Genomic DNA, 22,670 nt, shown 5'->3' on the forward strand with positions numbered 1-22,670 from the left:
TAAACATTTTAGTGCTTTATCTCCTCCAGAATTTATCCATTTGGATAGATTTAGATGTTAATTAGGCAAAGAGCAATTAGGTGACATACTACTAGATCGCAAGCTTTCTGATGGCGGGCATGGCTGTCTACAGCCTTGTAAGGTGTTGTCATGAATGTTTTGGGATTACATTGAATGGAGATATTAACCAAGGGAGTTTGTGCTGTCCCGTTACTGTTATAGCTGTGTGGTACTGTGGAAAGAAGTTGAGGATTCAAATCCTGTCTGTAACACCTTGGGCAAATCAGGTTAGCCATTATAAGCCATGTTTTTCTCAGCCTTCAATTGCATTGGACTAGCACCCTGTAAAAGCCCCTTCCAGAGCTACATCTGTTCTGCTTTGAAAATATAGTTTCTTCCTGCAGTTTGAGTAGAATTCATTTTCCTCGGGTGTTTCAGGTGGTTAGTTTTCCTTAAAGCTCAAACTTTCAGGGGACTACAGAGGCCATATTTTTCCTTGTACCTCATCCCCAGTCATTAAAAAATAATAAAAATAAAAACACCAAACTAAAAAATCCATTCAGAGAGGAGTCGGTACTTAAGCAAACAGCAAAACAAATTTCAAGTAATAAAAATTAAATTAACAAAACAAAGTAAAAGGTATCATGAGGAAAGGCAGGTATGGTCCTGTAGAAAGGACTGCGATTCTTGGAGTCAGAAGAAATGGAATTGAGTCTGAGCTTTGACACTTTCTGTATGATCTTCTACAGATAATCTAAATTTTCTGTGCCTTAGTTTCTTCATTTGCAAAATGGGAATAATATAAGAACAGATTTGTCAGAAATACATTTTTATAAAACATAAATGTTGTCGAGTTGTTTCAGACCGTTTGTAACTCCCTTTGGGGTTTCCTTGGCAAAGATGCTAGAGTGGTTTCTATTCCTTCTCCAGTTCATTTTACAGACGAAGAAACGGAGGCAAACAGGGTGAATTGACTGGCCCAAGGTCACACAGCTAGTAAGTGTGTCTGAGGCCAGATTTGAACTCTGAGAGATGAGTCTTCCTGACTCCAGGCCCAACACTCTATCTCCTGCACCACTTAGCCACCTCAATATGGACATGAAATGCTATTATGGTTTTTGTTTTGATGCTGTCTTAAAAAACCAAAGTACATCACTCTTTTAACTAAGTGCCCTGTACTCTTTGAGATTTACATAGTTAAAGTAGGGAGATGTCTGTTTGTCTGTCTCTCTCTCTCTCTCTCCCTCCCTCTCTCTCTCTCTCCCTCCCCCTCCCCCCCCCTCCCTCCCCCTCTCCCCCTCCCCCTCCCCCCTGCCCTTGGTCATAATTATACATCACTCACTCCTGTTTTGTCTGTATATATTGGTAAGACCAATACTACTCATTTGAATTTCCAGTATTTTTTCAAAACAACACTACAAGACAGACACTCAGATTTAGAATGAGTTCTAGGTTTTTTTAATCCATCTGTTTGGTCTTAGAGTGTCAAAACCCAGGCAGAGTTGACTTTTACAGATTTTAGTCAAATTGTACTTTGTCACCATACATTAATATGATAAGCACAGGTAATGGGGCCTGTGCCTTCATCTGTGTGTAGAATGATACCTAGTGAATTCAGGTTTCATGTTGTACATCATGCCAAGGAAAGCCAAGGTAGTATTATGAGTTAACTTTTGGTGCCTTCTCATTTTTAACTTTGCAACAGTATGCTGTTACTGATTATGGATTAAGTGAGGGAGGGGGGCTAACAGATCCATGGTAAATAATTGTTGTACATTATAGGCATAAATTCTGTGGTAAAATGGTATCTCAGCTTCCATTCTGTGTAAGACTGCTTCCTGGGTGAAATAATTTATAAATCTGCTCTCTCGCTGCTATACTAACCTCATCCACTTAAGTGGGCCATCATTAGAGGGTAGAGTTAATGTTGAAGATCTAGTTTATTTGTCTAACACGTCTCATTTGGGCTTTCAATTTTCACATGATCCTGTGGTGGACAGGTCTCTGACAAGTCCCCTTAGTCCAACCCTCTTTTATTACATATGAGGAAACTGAGAAATAAAATGACTTACTTATCCAGATCCATTAAGAGACAGAACTGGGATTTAAACCAGGTCAGAAGGACTTACAACCCAGAACTTTTTCACTATGCCTCTGCCTCTCATAGTCTTAGAGCAGCAGGGTTCTTAAACTTTTGTTAATCTTTTGTTTTGTTTTGTTTTGTTTTTTGGTTTGACCTGGAAGCCTTTGTCAGCCTGGTCAAGCCTGTGGGACCGCTTTTTAGAATACTGTTTTTTTAGAATAATGTTTTCAAATGTATAAAATAAAATGCCCAGAGGAAACCAGTCATTGAAATTATCATTAAAATATCAGAAACACATATAAGATCCTGGACCCCCGATTAAGAGCACCCAGCCTTAGAGGAACAGCAGACATCAGAGAAGGGGGAGAATTCCCTTGGTTTTTATACTTTGGTAGATTCTGAGCCATTCTCTGTGATTTCTCTGGGCCTGTAAAAGGAGTAGTTGGACTAGACAATGTTTAAGGTCAGCTGTATATTTTATCATCTCTTGGAAGAAAAGCATGAAGAGGTTACTCCTTTGTGCCTTTTGAGGAAAGGGAGCTACTGGGATATAAAAGCATCTTTGAGGGTTTTGGAGGGAAAAAAAAATCTCATTTTCTTGGGCAGAAAATAGTAAGATTTCTTAGGGTTGGGAGTTTGGAGCATGTGTTTCTTGTCTTCTTAATTATGGTTATATTTTGGTGCCTGACTGAGAAGCAAAATTTTGAAACTAGACCCTTGGATTCAAATTCAGTTGCCAGGTGGTTTTTGTTGAGGTGAGTGTTCCTGAAATGATATGGGGCAGAGTGAATTGATATATCTTCTCTTGTCGTCTTGGTTCCCCGCCTCCCTAACCACCCCCCTCCCCACCCAGCTGACAGGCCACAGATAATTGTTTTCTGGAAAGACTTTTGCTTAGGGGAAGAAAAGATGGGAGAAAACAAGATGCAATTTATTAGATTAAATCAATTTATGTATATTTTGGCCAGGCTGGATAGCAGTGGCCCATGTCTGTTTTGTACTGTTAGCTCATTTTGTAGCTAATGAAGCACCATGGTGGCTGGAATTGATGGGAAAGAGGGTGTGAGGGAGGAAGGAAGGAAGGAGGGAGGAGCCTAGAGGAGCATGTGGAAAGAGATTTCTGCAGTCTGTCTGGAGAGATGCCCAGATTTCCCAGCCAAAAAAACAAATAAAAATAAATAAAAGGCAAGTGCTGAATGACACAAATTATGATATTAAGTAGGGATATGTTATTGAAAATGTGTCATTCAGCCAGCCCACTGCTCATGGGGGTGGGGGGCCGAGGACTGGGGGTGTGTTGTGTTGTCTGGCGAATCGGATCTGCAGACAATTAAACTGAATACTCTCCTCTCAGAGGTCTTTGAAACTGGGTTTTTAAAAAAAAATTGTAAATGTTACATACTCCAAGGGTCTGATTTGCGTCCTGCTCAGATTTCTTAAAAAAAAAAAAAAGAAAAGAAAAAAGCAGCCTATGATAATAAACCTTCTGAATTTTGCCTCTGTCTTTTTTTTTATGGGGAGAAGGGGGGCGTATTCTAGAGACCTCCTCTTTGGTGTTAGCTTCTTTCCATCAACATAAATAACCTTTTCTCTCCCCTCCCCCTACCAAGCCATTGCTATTCCTGCTGTCCTATTGCTGTGCTGAATCTGCACTGCCGGTTGCTTATTACGTACAGCAGGAGGATTGTTGACAAGTGCTCTGAAGCCTGCCTCTCGCTATCTCTCTCTCTGTCTCTCTCTTTCTCTCTCTGTCTCTCTCTCTCATAACTCTCTCTATCTCTCTCTCTCTCTCTCTCTCTCTCTCTCTGTGTCTCCCTCCCTCCTCCCTCCCTCCCCTCTCCTTTCCCTCTTTCCTTCTCTGCCTCTCTCCTCCTCTTTCCTTCTCTCTCTGTTTCTCTCTCTCTCTGTCTCTCTCTCTCTGCAATGATCCGGCTCTGAGGATGGCTGTTCCACGGGTCTGTCAGGTGCAGTGTTTGGTGGCTTGTCTTGAGGAGCCTGGGATAGAAGGTGTGTTCATATAAACAAAATGAAATCGAGCTCTAGATTTTGTTTTAGGCTGATGTGGCTTTTGTTGAGGAAATAGGCCTTTGTGGGTTTCCCTGATGGAGTCCTGATTAAATCCATTATGGATGGCAAGGTGCTATATAGTAGTATGTAAAGTATTGTGATTTGCTTAATATTAATATTCTTTCCTCTTTGATATCCTCCCTGGGGGGCAGTGCTGGGGCCTGCAAAGGTGCTGTGGAAATTTACAAGGGGAGAATTTATGTTGTTAGCTCTGTTGACCATTTTGGTCAAAACTGCAGTGTTAACCAGGCACCCGTAGGTTTGAACATTCCTTTCAGGACCGGTCAGGCATCTAGCTTTATCAGCCTTCTTCATTTAGCGCTTATTTAATATCATTTTAAGCATTACAGACAAATACATTTAACAGGATGCAAAATGCATTAGCTTACAGGCTGTAGTGAGGGAAGTAGAGATGATATGATTTCATCTTCCCTTCCCCCCACTTTTAAAATGGAGGGGGAAACTGAGGCATATTAAGAGATGTTTTTATTAAGAGTAACTTCTCCATGGGTACAGAGTACCTTGAATTTGGGAAATAGAAGTAAGCTTTTAGCTCCTAGTCTTCTGTTATTTCTTTAGTGTATTACATTCATCATCAGTCTTATTGAATAGGCTGGATCTTGGATCATTCAAATTCTTGGAGATATTAGCTATTGGAATAGATCTGCAAGGTACAGACAGCCCCCTGCATCCTTGCAAATTCAATTTGTTCCTATGTTACTATAGTTCCACCTCCTTCCTATACCCTGTTTCCAGTGTAATTGACTTGAATGAAATCTGGCTTAAGAGGCAAGAGGTCTAACCGAACTTTGAACCCAGCTTTACAGTTATCTCATTTAATCCCTTTGGGAATAATTTTCTTGCCTTATTTCAAAACTTCTGGAAAATGGGTGAATGATTGTCTTGTTTTAAATGTTTGGTGTACCTTCCTTCCCTGATGCAGTGAGGACAATAGTAAAATATACCTAAAAGGCTGTGAACTCCTTGGAAGAAAGTTTTTACAAAACCTTGACAAAGTTGATTCCCTGAAAGACCAATTACTAGTAAATGCTGTTTTCTAGATTGGGTTAAATTTAGCATGGTTTGTTTACCTTGACCAAGGTGAGGCAGATCTGTATCTGAATCTGGTCTCCAAAACAACTTAGTTCTGTGAACCCCACTTAGCAGCTTTGGGCTTCAAGCTTCCTTTCCTACACAGTGGGGAGATTCATACTTGTATCTTTATTGGTCTCTCCCTTTATGGAATGAAAACTCCTTGAGGGCAGGACTTATCTTTTCTGTTTGTCCCCAGTGTCTAGTACACTGCCTGTCATAATGAGTACTTAATAAATGATTCTTGATTGATTACTACTCACAAGGTCTCTGTCAGCATCAAATCAGGTGTATGTTCAGTGCTATATGAATGTCAGTTTTTGTTTATATTCTTATAGATGCTTCAGGCTCTTAGGACAAACATAAAGTGGCACACCTGGCTTTTTTCCTGAACATTTGAGTTGTGTAAATCAAAACAAAATTTTAAATGCTTTAGTATTTGAAAAGAAATTTGTGTGATTTTTAAAAAGTGAAGTATTCTTTGTACAAGCTCTATCTATCATCAAGATCATTATTTCTCTTATATGAGTTTATATCTGGGTATTTCTAACTCATAGCAAATCGTGCCCCCCTCCCCAACCCCAAGGATGGACCAGGACAAAGCCATAACGGTTCATTTTCTAAAGCTTGTTAGCTTTCATCCTAAGACATTTCAGATGGTTCCTTTTCCTTTGGTCATGTATCTTCTCTTTTTTCCTCTATGAGGCTGCCTCTTATGATTGGTAGGATTGGGATTTTCCTTTTTGGGGGTATATACCCCGTAGGATGACTTTTGGTGTGCGGCTCGGTTGTTTGTGATTGCTTTCAAGGCATATTTGACAAAACTGGGAACTCTTCCATTTATAGATGTGTTCAGAAAAGAAAGTGATTAATGTAGAATGATGAGGATGAGACTGGATGAGGAAGAGGAGACTCAGTGGATTCTGTTGCCATCTTTGTGACCTTAAGCAAATAACCCCTTTGCTCCCAACTTTTTCCGAAAATCTAAGCCGGTGGATTTGACCCCTGGCATTGACAAGATCACTTTCTTGTTCAGTTTTTTTTCCTCAGCCAGAATTTACCTTCCCCAGTTTCTCAAAGTTTGGGTTGTTCCGGGATCATGGGTGGGAAATACAGAGACTGGAGCTTTGGGTAATAAGGTCAGAAAAGGCTCATAAATATAACCACATTTCCTTAGAGGCAGTAGCCTACCAAAGGCTTCCCATTATCCTTCCACAGTTTGACCGGAAATTGGGTCGAAAAGGGTACGTATTTCCTTGGAGAATTTAGAAGAGTGATGAGGAAGTCAGAAAAGAAGAGAGTCAGTCAATTCATGAAATTAAACAATTGAAAGTGGGGCAGGAATGAGGAGAAACTTTCCTTGTCATTAGTGATTCTCCTACTTTACCTGTGTCATCTATTTGGGCCCTTCCCCCACCCCTATCCAGAAATGTAAAGAAAGATTGATTAGGTTACTAATCACTTGAGTTTGCTTTGAGTTTGGTTGTTATGAATGCCCTCTGTGGAAAGAGCCACACTATCGTGCACGTAGTAGGTGCCTAGCTACTGAAAAGAATACTAGGATCCGAGATAAAATTCAATAGGCTTTTGTTGTTGAAACAAAATTATTTGCTGACCTAGAGCTCTAGGCTATTTTTCAGGAATATTGAGAGATGCTTGTGCATAAAATTTCCTGACTGGAATGCAAAATTTAGAGACAAAGGGAAATTGATAGCCTGTTTCATTCCTTCTACTTCGGGGCCATTTTCACTAGGGAAGGTAATAGCTCTTTCTTATAATACAAGATATCCTGGCTGCCATTCTTCTGTCCCTCTCCCTCTCTCACTCCCTCCCTCCCTCCCTCTCTCTCTCTCTCTTTCTCCCTCTCTCTTTCTCTCCCTCTCTCCCCCCACCTTTCTCCCTCTGTCTCTCTCTTTCTTTCTCCCTCTCTCTCTCTCTCTCTCTTCCCCTCCCTTTTCCCCCTCCCCCACCTTTCCTCTCTCTTTCTCCCATGTTTTGAAACGTAAAGCATAAGCACATTTGTACATGCCACAACAAGCTGTCTGATGTTGGCCTTTGGTCATCCTCTTGCCTGTCAAAGTTCAGCTCTTCCCTTCTCTCCTTACCTTTATGTATATCCTGACTGTGCACACTGACAAAGAGAAGAGGTCCCTGTGGTTAGACCAGCTTTCTTGACTTTTAGGCTCTAGGCTAGGATTCCAATAATAGATAAAAAAGACTTTTGACAGCCAGATTTTTGAACCTGTGAAACTAACCTTTCCTGCTCTACCCGCCCCATGGCCTTTCTTGTTCTGCATTCTCCCAGGCCAAGACAGGGAATCAAAATAATTTTTCATGGTGTCATCTTTTTTTTTTTTTTTTTGTTTTGTTTTGTTTTAAATTCTTCACTGGAACTTTCACAGTAGAGGCAAACTGAGTATTTCACACACCTAAGCACATCAAGATCCAAAAGCCTTTCCATCCTAGAAAGAAAGAGGAGGCAGTGCTTTCGCTAATTCTGAATTTACACTTATAAAAGAAAGATTGGGCAGCAACTGTTGGAAGCCTTACGGTGGAAGCTTGCCGCCTGTTTAATATGTAATGTGATACCTTGTCTCACAGTGACAAGGTGACAGATGGCTTTGGCTCTATAAAACAGAATTACCTTTTGTGCATCTCTTGCACAACGGAGCTCAATACTGTAGCACTCCCTAATATGCTAATTAGTTGGGTGTACTACAGATGTTCTAGAAGTCCTGGAACAGCTTCAAAGGTCTCATTGTTTTCCCTTTATTTCTTGTCCTTCTCTAGGTTTGGATTGGGGAGGGGTGGGGGGGGCGCGGTGTCTTGAACACAGGTGATTCTTTTGATATTATTTGAATTGTTTTATGGATGTGTTATATAAGTTGGAGGTAAGGGTGGGAGGATAGGCCAGATGTCTACAATAGAAAAAATAAAAAACTGGTTAGTAAGAAAAGAATAATTTCCTTCAAACATATTTGTAATCTGAACCTTTAGGCAGAATTAGAGCCAAGCTTTCTTGCATTATTCGCTATAACTTCCTAACCTCTTTTGTATTTGAGCCAAGGGGCAGGAAAATGTTAATATATGTATAACTTCAGCAGGCCTCTCTTGCCAATAAATGGTTACTGCATAGCCCTATAACCTTTCTTGTTCATTCTTTTTCAGTGCTGGTTGAAAAAAGCGGAACTCAAGTTGCTGTGTTGGGTTGCCAGGCTCTGGTCAGCATTTCATTTCTTGCTAATTTGGAAGGTGGAGGGAAAAGCTACTGGACTTGGCAGTCAGTACTGATTACAGGGTGCTGTTTTCTGTTTGTTTTTCTTCTGGGTTTAGAGTGTGTGTGTTGTAAAGGGTTGACTTGAGCTTTGTGGTATGGGGTCAGTGGAACTGTATCAGAGCCCTGTTACAAAGATAGCCTCTCCTGTTTGTCCTTGGCAGGGATGGGCCTGTAGTCCAAGCACCAGTTGGGCCCAGAGGCCTCCAGGATGGTTGTAGCGCAGCACATGTTTCTTTATTAAGAGATAAAATGGAAGTGCTTCAGTCTGGTCAATATTAATTTACGAGAGAAAGATAGAGGTCTTGGGAAGAGTGGGATTTTCTTCTCTTCCCCAAAAAAGAAGCAAGGGGTGGGGCACAATTAAAATGTAGGTTAGGGATTTGAAAGATGGAGTCCTTTATCTTAGTTTCTTTCTCTGACTTAGGCTAAAAACAGTTGGGACAGAAAGAGCTCTGCCCTGCCTATCAAGCCCATTTGTATTAATGGGGGAAGCCCAAAAGCATTATCTGAGTGCTTGGATCATGTTATAATTGTGTCTATTTTGCCTGGTGGCATTAGTCCTCATAGTGTTGACCAGCTGTTTGGAAGGAAAGAAGGGCCATGTGGTTCTGGTTGTATGGCTTGTATTGAAATACCCAAACTAAGTCTGAATCACATTCAGTAGACTAGAGAGACATGCCTAGCCAAATGTGTAGGATGCTTGCCCAGGGATAAATCTGATTTTTCTCTGCAGCAATATGGGGGATTTTAATGGATGATGATTCACCAATTAATAAAATTTATTAATTCTTTTGCCTATAAGGATATTAACCATCCTTTTTTAATGAAAGATGATTCACCAATTAATAAAATTTGTTAATTCCTTCCCCTGTAATGATATTAACCCTTTTTTATCCAGGCTATGTAAAGGTAGAGTTTGGAGAAAAATGTAAGTCTATATTTTGTCTTAAATCTGTGATAATCTACATGTTCCTCAGGTGACATATGGGACATTCTGCTTTTAGGCTCCAGTTTTCTTTCCTATGAAATGAATGGGTTAGAATGTTAAGGCCCCTTCTAACAGGTTGAAATAGTGGATGGAGTCAAAACAATCTGGGTTCTAATCCCACTGCAGATGTTAAGAGGTGTGTCCCAAGACAGACTCTGTTTCCTCGTCTATTAAATAGGGAAAAGAATATCCCCTCTGTAACAGGATTGTTGTGGGATTCAGGTGATACAGTGCATCTAAAGTGCTTTGTAGAACCTAAAAGTGTTGTGTTATTTAGTCAGCTACCATTGGTGTTGTATATAAATTCACTTCAGCCAGCATCTGCTAAGCAACTGCTGTGTTCCACATACTATACTTTGTTAACAAATAGTGACTTGCTGAATACCCAGATGACAGTTACATGGACCTGTGGGGGAGACCCTCAGTGTTTTCACCTTATATTATAGATTTTAATGGCATGCACACTCTCTCATAAGTGCTTCCCTAGCCCAATGCCATGTAGCCACATTTCCCATTTATGTCAAAGTAGTTACAGTAGGGAGGTTGCCATCCACCACCATCAGTCTAAGGAGCCATTTCTAAGGACTACATCCATTGGGAGAGGCCTTCAGAAGTTACATTTGGTGTGCTGATGTTTACTTGGACCTCAATTCCAAAACATTGTGGGACCACAACCACCTGTCTCCTTGGGGGGTACAGTTTTTATATATTCTTTGGTAATATTCTATAACCTAAAATGTGGTTATGGCAATAATTATAAAATATAGATTATAACTTCATTATCCAGAGCTTGAAAGGACTATATGGGTCATAGAGTTCTTACCCTCTTTTTTTTTTTCTTACTTAGTAGATGAGGAAACTAGAAGATGAAGAAAGATTAAGTCATTTATAGAAGGCCATGCGGCTCCTATGCGGTAGAACTGGGATTTTAACTCAAATTTCTGTTTTCGTTCTCTGACACTTTGCAAGGAATTGTAAAATCTTAAAGAGTTAGGTAGACCCTAAGAAATCACCTAGTAAAAACTGCTCCTAAAAGTAGAAATTTGTTTTATGCCATGTCCTTAACAGGTGATTGTCTTGCTTCTTCTTAAACATTTTACATGCTAGGTGGTCAGCTACCTCAAATAAGTCATTTCGTTTTTTTTCTCTATACATATTTTATTGGTGCTCTTTTTCAAAACATCATTATCGCTTTCCAAGAGCCCCTCTTCCCCACCAACCTCCCCATCCTTTCTTGTATCAAATGTAATCAAACGAAACAAATCAACTCATTGGTCTTGTTTGAAAATGCCTTCTTCTTTTTTTATCTGCTACTTCTTTGCTGGGAGGTGGGAGGCATGCTTCATCATCAGGTCCTCAAATTATGATTGGTCATTGCGTTGATCAGTACTCAGAAGCCCTTTTTTGGAGGAGGGGGAAGGCAGGGCAATTGGGGTTAAGTGACTTGCCCAAGGTCACACAGCTAGTAAGTGTGTCAGGTGTCTGGGGCTGGATTGGAACTCAAGTCCTCCTGACTCCAGGCCGATGCTCTACTCACTGCGCCACCTAGCTGCCCCACTCAGAAGCCTTTTAATGTTGTTTTCCTTTATGCTGTTGTGCTTATCATTTAAGTTGTTTTCTTGCTCCTTATTTTACTTTGTATCAGTTTATATAAGCCTTCCCAAATTTCTAATTTCTTAATATTCATAATTTCTAATGCCACAATATTGTTTTGTTAGTATAGCACAATTTACTTCACCTTTAATGGATTTGTCACAAATTACCAGTTTCTTTGCTATTATAAAAAGTACTCCTTAGAAATATTTATGTTTATATGGGACATTTCAATCTTTCGCCCCCTTGGGGAGGCGCCCTGTAATGGTTATTTGTTGGGTCACAGTACATATTCCATTTTTGTAGAGTTAGTTGTAAAAAATGTTGCATTTTAGATTGAGTTGAAACCTGCCTTCTCTCTAACATTCACCCACTTATAACTGTTCTTCCTGCTAGGTGATGACTGTCTTGAAATATTGAAAAAAAATTGGAAAAAAAAAGAGTCCTCATAGATTTGCAAATTTCTTTTTCCCAGGGCTTATATAACATGGTTTCAAAATCTTTTTGGTTATTTTCTTTGAGGTTCCTCCTAGATTTTTACTTTTTCTCCTAATATGTGACATACAATGGAGCGTTGCATATATAGTTGGAATGAATTGATGTGTTGGTTGATTTTCTTGAATTGTTTTTACCCCTTTCTTTTTAACCTGTTATTACAAGGGAGGGCTTGCTGGGGAGAGAATGGAGAGAGATATGTTCAGAAATAAAAGTGTTTTAAAAACAAAAGACTTATAAAAATGTTTTCAAAAATGGGGCAAGTACTATTTTAATATAGAGGACAATGGTAACATTACTTTCCTTCTTTTAGGAATGACAATTTCATCACTGTAGCCTCATTATATTAGATTTTTAAGCAGACACATCCCATAGTTGGCTCATTCTCCACTTACAGTAATCTAAACCTTAGGTCTCTTCACATACAAGCTATGGTAAGCCAGGTGTTCTTTCTCCTACTTGTGCAATTGTGTTTGTTTTTTTTTTAATCCTAAATTCAGGATTTTACCTGTATTTTTGTTAGCTTTCCTTATCAGCCTGAAAGTCCTAGTTTCTCTGGACTTTTTTGTCATCCATTATATTATCTATCTCAGCTTTGTCATTTGAAAACTTGAGGAGCCTACCTTTTACATCTTTAAAATCATTTATAAAATTGTTGAATTGGACAGGATTAATTATAGGGCTTTTCTTTATGACACTAGAGAGTTTTCCCTGGCTTAACATTATTCCATTAATCAATGCTTCTTTTGGGTGTGGTTGTTCAGTCAGACATGAATTCATATAACTGTAATCATATTCATATATATATCCATCTTGTTCACAGGATATGATAAAATTTTCTTTTATTTAAAAAAAAAAGGAGCTAAGCTTCACTTGGCAGAATGGGCTCTTATTAAACCCATAATGGTTCCTAGAGATCTGTTTTAAAAAATTAATAGATTTGATACATCTAGTTTTTTATTAATGATTTTGTGATAAAATATATAAAACCAAAAATGTAATCCCCTGAAAACTTATATTAGAACACCCCATGTTCTGCATCTATTTTCATATTTCTTGAATTTCTCCCATTTGTTAATTTTTAGAGTTGTTTTTTTCCTAGTTGTTTAGGAATCATCCATTCATCTATTCTGTAATTTTAATGTCAAAATATTGATCTCAGTTGTCATATAATTTCTGTAGTTTCCAGGATCTACCTTTTTCCTCAGGAGAGATTAGAGAGAAGAAAAGAGGAGGGAAAAACTTGTTCAGGGATGAAGAGCAGCCAGCAAAAATAATAGAAAAGTGGACATTGAGTGGATGGTAATATAAAGGACGTACAAGTCCTTTCTCTGTAGTTGTGAAGCTAGAGAGCAACACACACACACACACACAGAGGCACACATACTTCATAGTTAAGTAAAACATGTTTGCCAATTTGGAGAGACTTTGAGTATATTTGTAGGGGAAGGGGAAAGAAAGTACCATTGACTTTCTGATGAGAGTAAAAAACAGGTTTTTTGAATAGGCCATGGGAGAAGTGGAAGTGCAGGAAATTACAGTGAGGATGACCAATTTCAATGTTGAAGATCTTAGAGTTTATCTCTGCCTCTTCTTGCCCCTGTGTATATCATGGGTAAGAAGTGTGGTGTTTTGTGAGAAAGAATATGTTTTGGAGAGTGTGCCTAGAGATAGAATGTCCTGTGAAAGGCAGATTTCAGTTAATTGGAGGGGAATTTATGTGTTTGAGGAGGAAGGAGAGTTAATTTACTGCTCAAAGAGTGTGAGTATAGAGAAGCAGAGCAGAGGGGAATGGGCCCTAGGGAGATATATTATGAAGCAGAATAAAGGTATGGAAAAATTATTTGTACCTTATAATAGTGGTTGTCTGAGATGACCTTGGTTTAAGAAAGATTGGGGAGCGGACTTTGAAACTGGGAAAAGAGTAGGTGGAATTCTTTAGACTAATTCTGTTTCTAGGAGACTCTATAGAAGTAATAGGAGCAGCCCTGGCTCATGGGATCAGAGGCTGAGTGATAAAGGGTGGAGAGGAGGGTTTATGTTTGGAGAGGAAAGGAAGTCTAGGAGACAACTTCATTATTGTTTATCTACAATCTATTGATTATTTAAGAACTAAATGTTGGAGAAGTTTACTTTTTAAAGAATAAAAAGTTTTCATGTTGTTAGTGATAGCAAATATTTAAGCAGAGTTTTGACTTTTGGAAATGACCAAAAAGTCAGTGAAAACCAAAGTAAGTGAACATACTATAAAGCTGAGCAATACCCCTTTGTTAGAACTATGTTGTGATTTTTCTTCTGTGGTGTCACTGATAAGCTCCAAATTAGTCCTTAAACAGAGTTCCCAAAAATAACGGATGGCAGCATCATTTTCCAAGGAGACCACAAGGATGGACAACCCTTCCAGATTTGGTTCAATGGAAAGAACTCTAGATGAGGTGTCAAATCCTGACTCTTCCACCTGCTTCTCTGTGGAATGTCAGGCAGATCACTTAAGCTCTCTGTATCTCAGTTTTCTGAAATCAGGGTTATCTAAGGTCCCTTCCAACTCTAAATTTGTGATGGTATATGTTTTGTTGTCCATATTTCGTAGTTATACCTCATTATCACTTCTTTGTCATCTTCTGAACTACAGGATGATTGGTGGATGTTATTCAAGTGTAGGCAGTTTTCCAGACACTTGCAGAATTTGTCCTATCAGTTTGTTAGATTTTTTTCTTCTCGTTGGATTACTTTCTCATTATGGGATTTATTTCTTTGCTGTCCTCCAGATGTCAAGACAGGACTGAGTCACAACTTTCTCATACCCCTTAATTAAAGAATTGTTCATTCCCCTTTGAAGCTTCTGCTTGTCCAAATTCCAGGTCTCCTTTCAAGCTGCAGCATACCATTGGCATCCCAGTACGCTGCTCTCCAGAGTTCCTTTTAACCATGTGATATTCCCTTTTCTCACCTGTAGGGCTCCTCGCTAATGGCCAATCTAAGGGATTAGGACCAGCATCAGAACAGTCAGAGAATGAGAAGGACGACGCATCACAAGTGTCCTCAACTAGCAACGATGTTAGTTCTTCAGATTTTGAAGAAGGGCCATCAAGGAAAAGGTCAGTGTGTGTGAGAAAATTGATTACCTTAACCATATGCTATAATCATATACCACATCAGCAGTTACAAGTGATCATAGTAGCAGGGCAAGATGGGGACCATGCTTTTTTATTTTTATGTAGGATTAGAGGCAATATCTAGTACAAAGTATGTTGGAGTGTTGGATATTTTAGAGGCTGGATTCTGGACTTTCAGCAGTTGAGTTAGTTTAATTTCCATTAAATAAGAAAGTAAAGATTGGCTCACATTCTTGTTTGAAAGAAAAATGTGTTGTATTCCATTTTTTCTAACCTTACAGCAAAATATCAGCTCGGAAGGGTATGCTTAAAATAAGGCTGAAAACAGCAGTTAACTCTGAAAATGAGATAATGAATTGACAGTTTAAGGTTTCACAGAACCAACTATTGAGAGTGATAGTGATTCTCTTCATCAACTGTCTTCTTTTATAACATATTCTAACATCTTCCTTATCTCTTTATATCCAAAGCTCATTCACTTTTATTTCTTTGTCTTCCACAAACTTGTTTAAAATTGGATTTTCTCTCTTGACCTTTTATCTACTTGGTTTTTCTTCTTGACTTTTTACAGACCTCGCTTTACATTTTTTTTTGTGACCTCTGGTAAGAAACTTTTTTCAGATTATGTTCAGTTTAAATATTTGCAAGGGCAAAGAAATCCCTTCCCCTCTAGCCTTCTTCCCTTCTTCCAGACGTGACGGTACTTATAGGAAATTCCATTAAAGAAAAACTGTTGGCAAAGAATTAAGTGTGTTGGAAGGAAACGACTAGCTTGGCCACATGTACATATAGTGAGAACCAACTACCATAATCTTCTAGAATTTGAGACTTACTGTCAGCGCCTAATCTAATCTGTTTATAATACTTGCTTTGGAGGGAGGGGGTTCTATCCAGGGAAGGACTCTTGGCAGAGTGTTTGTGAATAGCCTAAAGATAAAGTGTGATCTGTTTCTAACAGTTTATGCTTTTATTCAGAAATAATTTTCTCTTTACATGCTGGTTGTCTCAGAACATGAAACTAGTCACTTGGGTTGGATGATCTCTGTGGGCCCCTTTGAACACTGGTTGACTTTGAGAAAATGCTCTTAATTTAGGGAAGGTCAGCTAATTGGCAGTTGGAGAACTTAGCCTTTGTGTTTATGTCAACGCTACTTAAATTTTATTTCTTTGTAACGCTTGATAGATTTGTATTTTTTTGTGTAAATGTTATTTATACAAACAGCTCCCCTTCAGCTTTAATAATATCCTTGGGAATAGTTCTTATTTGATTTTTGTCTTTGTATTTCTTGCACCCAATATAGTATCTAGCACAGAGTTGGTACTTTATGTATATTGATCGATTGGTCTTTTGCTGTTTAGTAAATTTTGTGAAAATGTCAAGCATTACCTTAAAAAAATTTTTTTTGATGACATTTTTTAATTAAGATTTTTTTTTATTTTTTAGATTACAACACCCAGTTCTGCATGATTTTGAGTTCCAGATTTAAAAAAATTTTTAATCAATGGAAATCTCCTTCGTTTCTGTCCCCACCATAGAGAAAACAAAACCCCTGTAATTAGCATTTGTAATCAAACATGTTTAAGATAAAAAAATTAAGTAGTATCCTTTGATTCTTGAGTCTATGACCTCTCTGTCAGAAAGTAGGTAGACTGTTTCATTAGAAGTTGTTTGAAATCATGTTTGGTCATTTTTTTCATTAGAGTTTCCATGCCTTTCAAAATTGTTTGTCTTTAGAGTATTGTTTTTATTTTATAAATTTATAAGTTTTATAAATTTATTTTATAAATTATTGTCCCAGTTCTGTCCATTTCACTCTACATCAATTCATACAGGTCTTCCAGTTTTCTTTGAAGCCATCTATTTCATTGTTTTTCAAACCATAATAGTATTTCATCAAATTCAAATATTACACAGTTCATTCTGCCATTGTCTAATGGATAGATTCACCCTCAGGTTCCATTTTTTTTTTTTTTTGCCATTCACTGCAAAATGTTTTTGTATTTTTGTATTTTTCCCTCTTCCCGTTATCTCTTTGGGTGTATAGACCTAGTAGTACTAGTATCCTTGGGTAAAAGGGTATGGCTCATATAATAACTTTCTGGGCATATACTTTCCAGATTGATTTCTGGAATGGCCAGACCAGTTTGCATCTCCACCAAAAGTGCAGTAATGTGTCTGTTTTCCCACAGCCCCCCAAACATTTTTCATTTTTTATTTCTGTCAACCAGGCCAAGCTGATTAACGTGAGGTCAGACTTCAGGGTTGTTTTAGTTTGCACTTCTCTAAGTATTAGGGTTTTTTTTTTTAAAGCATTTCAAAAAATATGGCCATTGATAACTTGGATATCTAACTCAGAATGACTGTATATGGTTTTTGAGCATTTATCAAGTGGGGAATGTGTCTTATTATTGCAAAATTTGGGATTGTTTTCTGAAAAGAAACCTTTATCAGAGAATCTCCTCCTGTCTCCCTCCTTCTACCACTCCCCCATTTACCTCCTCCTCTTCTAGTTTAGATGGATGGGTTTTAATTTGTGTAAAAGCATTTTAATTTTGTGTAATCAAAATGATCCATTTTCCCTTCTGAGATATTCTCTATCTCCTGTTTGCTCACAAACTCTTTCCTTATCTATCATTTGAAAGATAATTTCCTTCTTCTGTTTTGTTTGTGATGTCACTCTTTATGTCTAGGACAGGTCATGTACCCGTTTGGGCATAATCTTTGTACACACGGGGAGATGTCTCTCTGTACCTGGTTTCTACTAGTCAGTCTGCCTTCTAGTTTAAATCATCTAATCTAGTATCTAATCAGATAATTTTTATCCTAATAGATGAGATCTTTGGGTTTGTCAAACACTAAGCTACTGGTCTCATTTGTTTCTACTGTGTATAGCTCTTCTGTTCCACTGATTGACTGTTCTGTTGCTTCTATCTATTGTCTTTGATTACTGTCAAACACCATCTTACAACTCAGAAGCTCAAGTGATCCATCACCTGGTTCTTGACCCTTGTGTTAAGAGAAACCCATCAGGCTAAAACAGGGTTAAAAGTAGAATTATCTTAAGGTCCTCTATGATTTTATTATATTGTTATTTCTTCTGTGATAGGTTTACTCTCTGGGAAATTGGGGTGACACTGCTCAGATGATGACTATACCTGGGAAACTTTGAAGGATGTTTTTATGCTGAGTTGGGAAAATGATGTTCACATGTACTGACATTCTTTGTTCTTTTCTCTTGCCCTTGCCTTTTTCCTCTTAATCTATTTTGCAAGGTCAAAGGCACCTTGAGTCACAGATTAAGTTCTTAATCTAGTTCAAGATCAGTTCATTGAACCCTCTCATTTTGTAGATAAGGACATGGAGACCCTGGGATTTTAAAAGATTACTGTTGATCATACATGTTATGACAGAGATGAAAGAATTGAACCCAGTTACTCTGACTCTAAAATCTGGCACACTCCTCACACTCTCATAATGTTACCTCATTATAAACTTTAGATATAATGACTGTCAACTCATTGAAATTTTCAGAAGCTTCTAAATTTAGAATCCTGCATTAGGAGAAAGTTACCTGATTACCATATTTTTTTCCTTCCCTAGTTTGATATGGTAGGAAAGAGTGGGAGGCATGCTGAAGCCTGTGAGGCATCATCATTGTAGGGTCAAGTGAATAGCTCCTCAGTGGTAGTGGGCACATCTTGTAGTGGCCAAACTGTTTGCATTCTCTCTCACATTTGAATTTGTGGCTTCAGGGCAACCCCAAAACAGTATTCTCTTCTACTCTTTAAAGTCCATGTTTGCAAGGTATGGGGCTAAAAGATTGTCTTACTGTATGACTGTATGGTGTGTGCCTTCTCGATTTATTTGAATGCTTAATGGTAGATTGAATTCTTTGTTGGTTTTTTCGAAAAATAGGCTTTGAATTTCCAGTGGAACTATGAGCTTGTTATAATGGAACTTTCTCTAATGAAAAGGAGTACAGTTATGAGAGGCAGTATGTTATAATGAACAAAGTACTGGATCTGAAACCAGTGGGCCTGAGTTTGAATCTTTCCTCTGCCCCTCAATACCTGTGGACTTTTGGGTATCATATTTAATCCCTCTGGGCCTCAGTGTACCTGTCTGTAAAATGAGGTGGTTTTCATCTGAGGGCCCTTCAAACTCTATACCTATGGTCTCTTGAGCCCCACCATTCTGGAATTCTGTTGGAGTTTTGTGCTAAGTTTGGTGATGGTGATGGTGGTGGTGGTGGTGGTGGTCATTGTTGTTGGTGGTGGTGGTACATAAATGAAGATGAATTAAAGAAGTCCAGGATCCTGTCTTCAAGCAGTTGTCGGTCTGTCTCGGAATACATACATGAAGAGCTATACAAAGCCATGCATGATTAGTGTCAAAAGCGAGGTCTGGCCTGGAGCAGTGGAGTTGATGTCTGTAGTCATAACTGTCCTGGAAAAGGAGAACTAGTAAACATGTGACTGACCATCTGTTTACCATGCTAGGGAAAAAAATATCAAGATCTTGGGCAGATCTCAGGCAAGGCATTTATACCCTAGTCAAAAGGTGACAACTCTATCCTCCTGGCATTCCCCTTGTTGTCTGCAAATTCTCCTTCCCTCTCCCCCATATTCTTGTATTCTATTTTAAAGACTGCAGCAAGATATTAGGGCATAAATATTGTAACATGAGTCGGAGGTCCTGACTTCAAATACCAGCTCTACCCTCATTACTTATGTGACTTTGGATAAGTCATAGGCTTTCTGGGCCTCAGTTTTCCCTATAAAATTAGGGCTTTGGTCTATTCTACCTCCCCCTCCCTCCCATTACCTACATGCTGAGGTTTGTTTGGGGTGGAAAGGATTTGTTTAAGAGGTCATATTAAAACTCATGGCACATCCCACACTTGTCGTATTCTGTATAAGCTGCCCACTTTGCTCTCCGTCCCATCTCTGTGGACTGGTACCATTCAGGTATCAGTCCCAATCTGTGATTGTCTTGAATTTTCTTTCATTTGAAAACCGGAAATAAAAGCCTCTTTGAGCAGATGACTGTTCATTCCTGCTTTTCAATATCAGCACACTTTTTGTTCAGTTGTTTTTTTCATTCAGTCATGTCCAACTCTTCATGACCCCATTTGGGGTTTTCTTGGCAAAGATACCGGAGTGGTTTGCCATTTCCTTTTCCAGGTCATTTTACAGATGAGGAAACTGAGGCAAACAGGGTGAAGTGCTAGCAAGTGTCTGAGGCCAGATTTGTACTCAGGAAGAGGAGTCTTCTGAACTCTATCCACTCTGACAACTAGCTGCTCCCCCCAACACAATTACACCATAGATTTATTCCAGTACTATGCTAGGAATTGCAGCTAGTTGGCCCAGGGGTTAGTGTGCCACTCTTAGAGTAAGAAAGACCTATGTTTCAGTTCTGTCGAATCTCTCCATCTCAGTTTCCCATCTGTAAAATGGGCATAATAGCACCTCCCCCCATGAGGATCAAATGAGATAATACTTAGCTCTTTACAAACCTTGAAATGATATTTAAATACTAACTCTTATTATGCCCCTGAAGCCATACTCTGTCATAAGCTTTTACTCTTGTTTTGTTTATTGGACATCAGAGATCTCTTGAACAGAAAGGAAGGAATAGAAACCAAATCCTATCAAAGTTTTTTCTACATTTTCCTAGAATTTTGGAATCTCATTGCCCAGGGTTTTGTTTTGTTTTGGTTTTTTGTTTGTTTTTTTTAAAGGATAAAAAAGTATAAAGATCACTTTTTGATCACGTTAAATAAAAAGAAACCCCCGTCTTGATGAAGGCTTGCTGTCTGTCTGAAAGAAAATGGCAGTCAGACAGATTAGGGCAAGAAATCTGTGGCCTGGAGAAGTCAGTGGAGAGAACAGCATGGCTGAAATGATGACCTTCTATGTTTTGTTTTGGTCACTCTTGTGGTTGTTTTCATTTGTTATGCATTTATTTTTACAACTTTGAATTGTGGAACAGAGGGCTTTTGGAGAACTTCACTGCATGGGCTGGCTCCATCAAAAGGTGATAGTGGTCTTGCTATTATCCCGCTGTCCCCCCATTTTATTCTGTTACGTATTTTACTCTTGCACCGATTTTAAAGGTATATTTATTTTCTCCCTATATTTGGTGGGTTGAAAGCTAACTGGACACAAGGAATTGATTATTACTTAACTAAATTACATCACCCAAGAAGGGGATATTTGGCATGGTTTTGAAAGCCTAGGTGAGCTTAACATACTCTTTTGTTTTTGTTTTTTGGTGGTGGTAAAGAATTGGGAACAAAGTAGAAGCCCATCTACTGAGGAGAGGCTAAACAAAGTGTGGTACCTGACTGTAATGGAGTATTTCTATGCTTGTAAGAAATGATGTGTGGATAGATATAGAAAAGCATGGAAAGATTTATCTGAACTGATGCAGAGAGAAATAAGCAGAGCCAAAAGAACAGTAAACACCATGACTATGCCAGAAAGTAAAAAATAAACACTGCAAAATGATAAAAGACAAACCTAGCTTGAAAGAAGAGACATGATAGGACTCTCTCAACCTATCCCTTCACCAAAGTGGGAAGTCTGCAGGTGGCTCACATCACCTTCTCACCTTTTGCAATGTAATGATTGGTTATAATGATTTTTTTCCCTTTAAAAATGTTATTTGTTATATTCCATCCTCTCTGGGAGTGGGAAGAGAAATAAATACTGGGGGAAAGCATGGTTGTTGTATTAAAAAAACAGACATCAAGAAAAATATTAAAAAACCAAAACAAAAACAGGTGGGAGTTGGAGTGGGGGAACTTGTCATAGTTTGCTCTGAGGCTCTAGTGAGTCTTTAAGTTTCTTCTGTCATCGTTAAGAGTTACCAAAGACAGAAGAGATGTCCCTGGTAGTTGCTTGTCATAGTTGCTGGGGGCAACATGTTTTTGGAGAAGCTCTTTTATTTGTAAGTAACTGGAGTTTCTCTAAAATGGAACACTGGTTGCTGTTACCTTTTTGCTGTTTAAAAAAGAGTAACACCACTTGGCTGCTGAGTAGAGGACAAGGTATCTTCAGAGAAACCATCTTACTGATAACTGAGTCTTCCTGCCTCCTTGTAAAGAAAATGCATGTGTATGTGAGATAGGTACAACAGTATACACACACATATGTATGCATATGTAGATGTATGTGTGTATATAGATGTATATATGTTAATATGTAATAAATGTATGTGTATGCATGCATCTATAGGTTTGAGACGTATTTTTATGTTTGTAAGAGATCTGTATTTTAACATTATACACACATATCACACAAGCTTTCATGTGTGTGTGTGTATGTGTTTGTATGTGTGTATTATTCTCTCTTTCTTCCTTCCCCTCAACTGAAATAATAAATTGAGAGGACAAATGAGGATGGAAAAAAGGTAAGACTTGTTGCGTTTCAAGGTAATGAGTCACAGAGCAGTGTTGAGGAGCCTTGGAGGGGGGTGTGGTGGGAGTTTCCTGTCTTACAGAGAAGCAGGCCTTAGCTGTGCACATGCCTGTAGAAGTGAGGTGACTGTGGTTTGAAAAGTTGAGGGCCCGATGGTGTCTGTGGGCGGCTGGTATCCTTTGCGCCCACAGAGATGTCTTCTCTTCCCCTCTAGCACTTACACTCAGATTTTTTTTGGAACTTCGAAGCCTCCTATGTCTTTGAACTGTTATCTTTTTTTTTTTTACCTGCCGAAGTGCTCAAAAGTAAACTAAAAAAGTTTTGGATCTTCTGAAAAGGTGAGGGTGAGCCTTTTTGGCAGACAAATTGTTTTCTTTTGATGTTAACAAAGAAGAGCATTATTGTAGGCCTTTGATGTTGCTCTTTAGACTGTGCCTAAAGCTATTTAATCCTATTAAATATGTTGATTTTAAATGTAAAGGTTTTTTTTTTTTAAAGGGAGAATGAAGCCATAACTGAATGCCATTTAGTTCC

General features: G+C 38.6%; 1 protein-coding gene across 3 annotated transcripts in view; it reads left to right on the top strand.

Annotated features, from left to right (window-relative positions):
* The window catches only part of JARID2 (jumonji and AT-rich interaction domain containing 2), a 331,939-nt gene that overhangs the window by 167,264 nt on the left and 142,005 nt on the right, over positions 1–22,670 (top strand). For 2 of the 3 annotated variants that reach the window (XM_036738762.1, XM_036738771.1), the window contains exon 3: positions 14,552–14,693. In XM_036738762.1, coding sequence (XP_036594657.1) covers positions 14,552–14,693 — 142 coding nt within the window. Of the gene's footprint in view, positions 1–4,039; positions 4,091–14,551; positions 14,694–22,670 lie in introns of those variants that run through there. The other variant, XM_036738779.1, reaches the window with a different exon arrangement.

This window comes from Trichosurus vulpecula, chromosome 1, assembly GCF_011100635.1.
Source record: "Trichosurus vulpecula isolate mTriVul1 chromosome 1, mTriVul1.pri, whole genome shotgun sequence".
Lineage (NCBI taxonomy): Eukaryota > Metazoa > Chordata > Mammalia > Diprotodontia > Phalangeridae > Trichosurus > Trichosurus vulpecula.